Raw genomic sequence first — 4,509 nt, forward strand, 5'->3', positions numbered from 1 at the left:
CCTAAAGCAGGCATTTGGCAGTTCAGGATCTTTTCTTCTGGTTGTTTTCTTTCCACTCAGACCCTATGTGGTTGAAAGCTAAGACCTGAGCAGGATGGACAAGGTGTCTTTGGGAAAGAGTTCACCCAGCACCAATGCCCTGGGCTCTGGTTCCTATCTAGTCCTTGGAGACATTATATTTAATATATTTTATATAAATACACAGAGGAATAGAAAATATAAAATCTGAGAAATTGGGAAGAAGCCAGAGTTGTAGATCTTGCTCAGGCTAACTTGACCTCTTCTTTGACCCTGTGGAGAAAACAGACTGCCATGAGAAAACTACCTCTAGAGGGCTGGAGAGGGATGGCTACAATGACTTCCACAGGACCCTGGCTACCCCAGGTGATTCCTGGGGGCTGGGGCTTCCTAAGTTATGCAGAGACCCTGAAAGGGGCCTTTGTATGCTGAACCAGCTGTCCCTGCCCCTTCCCTTGGTAGGACACAAGGGGGGTGATGCTCCAATAGGCCAGCAGCTCCTTCCTCACCCTTTGGCTTCTGGCTTCTCCTCCTTGGTTTTTTCCTCTTCTGTGACTTCTGGAACATAAGAGCAAAGGGCTGGTTGAAAGCCTCTGAAGACTCACTCAGCTCAGGCAGTGAGATCTTCTATCCTGAAACCCCATCTTCAACATTACAGTTCACCGGTTATAGAAAAANTCAAAGTAGTCATTGTATGGTAGTTCATTAGGGATTTCTGTGTCCAGGGCCACAACTGTTTCATAAGTCCAGCACCGAGCAACATTCCGGATGGTATATCCACCTCCTCCCAGCATCAGCATAGGCAAGTTGAAACTCTTGACAAACTCCACACGCTTGGCATGCCCTTTGATGGTCAGATTGAAGCAACCTAACTGATCCCCAGATAGGGAATCTGAGCCACACTGTAAGACCACTGCACTAAGCTGGAACATCTCCACTACTTTGGACATGACTGGCTTGAAAATGGCTTCATAGGACTCGTCATTGATCCCATCTCGGAGGGGGTAGTTAACAGCGTAGTACTTGCCTTTGCCAGCCCCGATATCCCATAGGTCCCCAGTTCCTGGGAAGTACTGTCCATATTTATGAAAGGACACGGTCATGACCCGATCTGTGGTATAGAAGGCCTCTTCCACACCATCGCCATGGTGAATATCAATGTCAAGATACAGCACCCTCTGGTGATACTTTAGCAGTTCCAGGATGGCCAAGACGATATCATTGGCGTAACAGAAACCAGATGCTTCAGATTTCTTTGCATGACGCAGACCCTCAGCCCAGTTCACAGTGATGTCTGTCTGCTGCTTATTAAGTTTCACAGCACTTGCCACAGAACCACCAGTAGACAGCTGACAGAACTCAAACAAGCCATCAAATACAGGACAGTCCTCACCAACGTTGAATCTCTGCATCTGCTTGCTGTACTCAGACATGTTATCTAGGCGAATGGAATGCAAAAATTTAATGTAGTCATCACTGTGGTACTTGGTCATCTCCTCAGCATTGGCTTTGTGAGGACGATAGATTTCCATTTTTTGGTAGAGACCATAGTTGAGCAGTAAATTTTGAGTCATGCGGATTCGGTGAGGCTTCATCGGGTGGCCTTGTCCATAATAGTAGTTTCCAACATCACCGTCGTAGTAAAAAGAGACTTTCTTCTTGGTGCCCTGAGTCTGCGCCATCTTTTTATTTATTTATTTATTAAAGATTTCTGTCTCTTCCCCACCGCCACCTCCCCTTTCCCTCCCCCTCCCCCAATCAAGTCCCCCTCCCAAGTCAGCCCAAAGAGCAATCAGGGATCCCTGCCCTGTGGGAAGTCCAAGGACCACCCACCTCCATCCAGGTCTAGTAAGGTGAGCATCCACGAAACTGCCTAGTCTCCCACGAAACCAATAGGTACAGTAGGATCAAAAACCCACTGCCATTGTTCTTGAGGTCTCAGTAGTCCATTGTCCACTATGTTCAGCGAGACCGGTTTTAACCCAGGCTTTTTCAGAACCAGACCCGCTGGCCTTGGTGAGTTCCCGATAGAACATCCCCATTGTCTTATTGTATGGGTGCACCCCTCGCGGTCCTGAGGCACCATCTTGATTGCCATCCGGCCCTCCCCTCAGTCAGTACCTCTCTCAGGTTTTATGTGGATGTAGTTAGCCCACATTGGCACACCATTCTGTAGATGGAGGCTGCTCAGACATGAAATAATCACACAGAAATTATATTAGTTGTGATACTCTTTGGCCAATAGCTTAAGTATATTTCTAGCTAGCTCCTACATCTTAAATTAACCCATTTTTATTATTTTATATTTTACTATGAGGCTGTGGTTTACTGTTATCAGCAGCACATTGGCATCTTTCTCCTTTGGTGACTACATAGTGCCTCCTTGACTCTGCCTACTCTTTCCTCCTCTATCTGTAATTTCCAACTTGCTCTATTCTGTATTGCAATAGGCCCTAAACAGATACTTTATTAACCAGTGGTATTCATGGAATCCCCCACCCAGTATCTAAAATATTGATATGGTTATGGAGTTGGTCTTTTGTGAACTTGTTTTAACATTCTTTCCTAAACAAACAAGCAAACAAACAAATAAGGGGATACGCAGAAAAAAGTTGAACACTTCCAGTAATAACAAAATTCAGGGTATCAGTGGACATAAGTGATTGGTATAAAAACATGCATTTTCAATTTATGTTTTTGGATGCAGTAAAAACAAGGAATATAGGTTCTTTGTTTATTTTGCAATAGCACTCTCAGTGCCCAATATGCTACCTGATACTGTAACTATGCACAAAGTATAAATGTGACTTGCAAACAAAACAAAATAGGAATAAGAAGAGAAAAACCTTAGCCACATTTAGTAAGAAAAACTTACAGCACATATTCAAGGGCTGTTTCACCAGCAGAAAGTTTTCTTAACTAAGTAGTAACGCTTTCCTGACATAATGTGTGTGTATTTAAACTCTCAAGAGCTTACAAAGTTACAAAAGCTATCAAAAGTTTATAAACTCTTTACAAATTAAGAGTTCAGTGGACAATGGGCCCTATTGAGCAAGGCAGTCAACTGAACTGTCTCCCTTCCACAGTGGAACATGGTGGTGGCCATTTATCTTCTGTAGAGAAAGTATCAGTAAATTTGTTATATTTGTGTTTGAATCCACTGAGATTTTAAGATATTTGAGGATAAGCTAATAAGCCTGTATCTTTTTCTATCTTTTCACTACTCGTGACACATTTCCATTTTGACTATTCACTACATTTTCATCCGTGTATAGGTTTGGGCAGAGGTACATGTGTGGAAGTCAGAGGATAATCTATGGGAATCAAATCAGTTCTTGCCTTCTACCAGGGGTTGCTAGGCATCAAACTCAGGTTGGAAAGGCTTGGCAGAAATCTACTGAGCACTCTTGCCAGCCTATATCCTAGTGTTTTAGAAACCCAAGTATTAATTATTTATAACCATAGTATGACACAGAAGATTGGGAGATATGGAGGGAGGGAAAAAGGAAGAATGAAGGAAGAGAGGTAAAGAAAGATGAGAAAGAGATAAAGGACAAATGAGACTAGTAAACATTTCTCTTTTGAAACAAGTTTTTTGGAAAAATTAAGACTCATGTTTCACAAAACATTTGGCAAAGGCTTTTGATGCATAGTCATTGATCTGTGGATGTGTTTCATGAGGTTACTGCTAGGTGGAAAATTTCCTCCAGAAGATGCCTTGAAGATCAGTGGCCAACTGCCTGGCTGTATGAAAGTTCACTGAGTTGGCGATCCAGGGTGCTTTCCCATAGTTACTTTCAAAGTACAGAATTTGTCCGGCAATCTTGTCTACTTCCCATATTGGGATCATGGGGGTGGGATGTGGGATGGGGGTAAGGGGAGATGGGGAGAGAAAAGTGAAAAGGGGAGGATGGGGGGAACTTGGGTAATGGGGTGGTTGAGATAAAGGAAGGGTGGATATGGGAGCAGGGAAGTATATATCTTAATTAAGGGAGCCATCTTAGGGTTGGCAAGAGTCTTGAACCTAGAGGGACTCCCAGGTACTCAGGGCGATGTTCCCAGTTAGTTCCATGGGCAGCTGAGTATAGGGAACCTGAAATGGCCCTATCCTATAGCCATACTGATGAATATCTTGCATATCACCATAGAACCTTCATCTGGCGATGGATGGAGATAAAAACAGTGACCCACTTTGGAGCACCGAAATGAGCTCCCAAGGTCCCAATGAAGAGCAAAAGGAGGGAGAACATGAGCAAGGAAGTCAGGACTGCTAGGGGTGCACCCACCCATTGAGACAGTGGGGCTGATCTATTGGGAGCTCACCAAGGCCAGCTAGACTGGGACTGAAAAAACATGGAATAAAACCGGACTCTCTGAATATGGCTGACAAGGAGGGCTGATGGGAAGCCAAGGACAATGACACTGGGTTTTGATCCTACTTCATGTTCTTGCTTTGTGGGAGCCTAGCCAGTTTGGATGCTCACTTTTCTA

General features: G+C 44.0%; 1 protein-coding gene across 1 annotated transcript; it reads right to left on the reverse strand.

The window, feature by feature from the left end:
• Positions 1–696: 696 nt before the first annotated feature.
• On the reverse strand, positions 697–1,700 carry LOC126513557 (histone deacetylase 1-like; the record flags this gene model as incomplete). The annotated part of the gene is made up of 1 exon (XM_050161990.1): positions 697–1,700. A coding segment is annotated over exon 1 (1,004 nt), but the record flags the coding sequence as incomplete, so codon positions are not given.
• Between the last annotated feature and the right edge of the window lie 2,809 nt (positions 1,701–4,509).

This window comes from Alexandromys fortis, unplaced genomic scaffold (assembly GCF_014885135.2).
Source record: "Alexandromys fortis isolate MF-2015 unplaced genomic scaffold, M_Fortis_MF-2015_v1.1 scaffold_105, whole genome shotgun sequence".
NCBI lineage: Eukaryota > Metazoa > Chordata > Mammalia > Rodentia > Cricetidae > Alexandromys > Alexandromys fortis.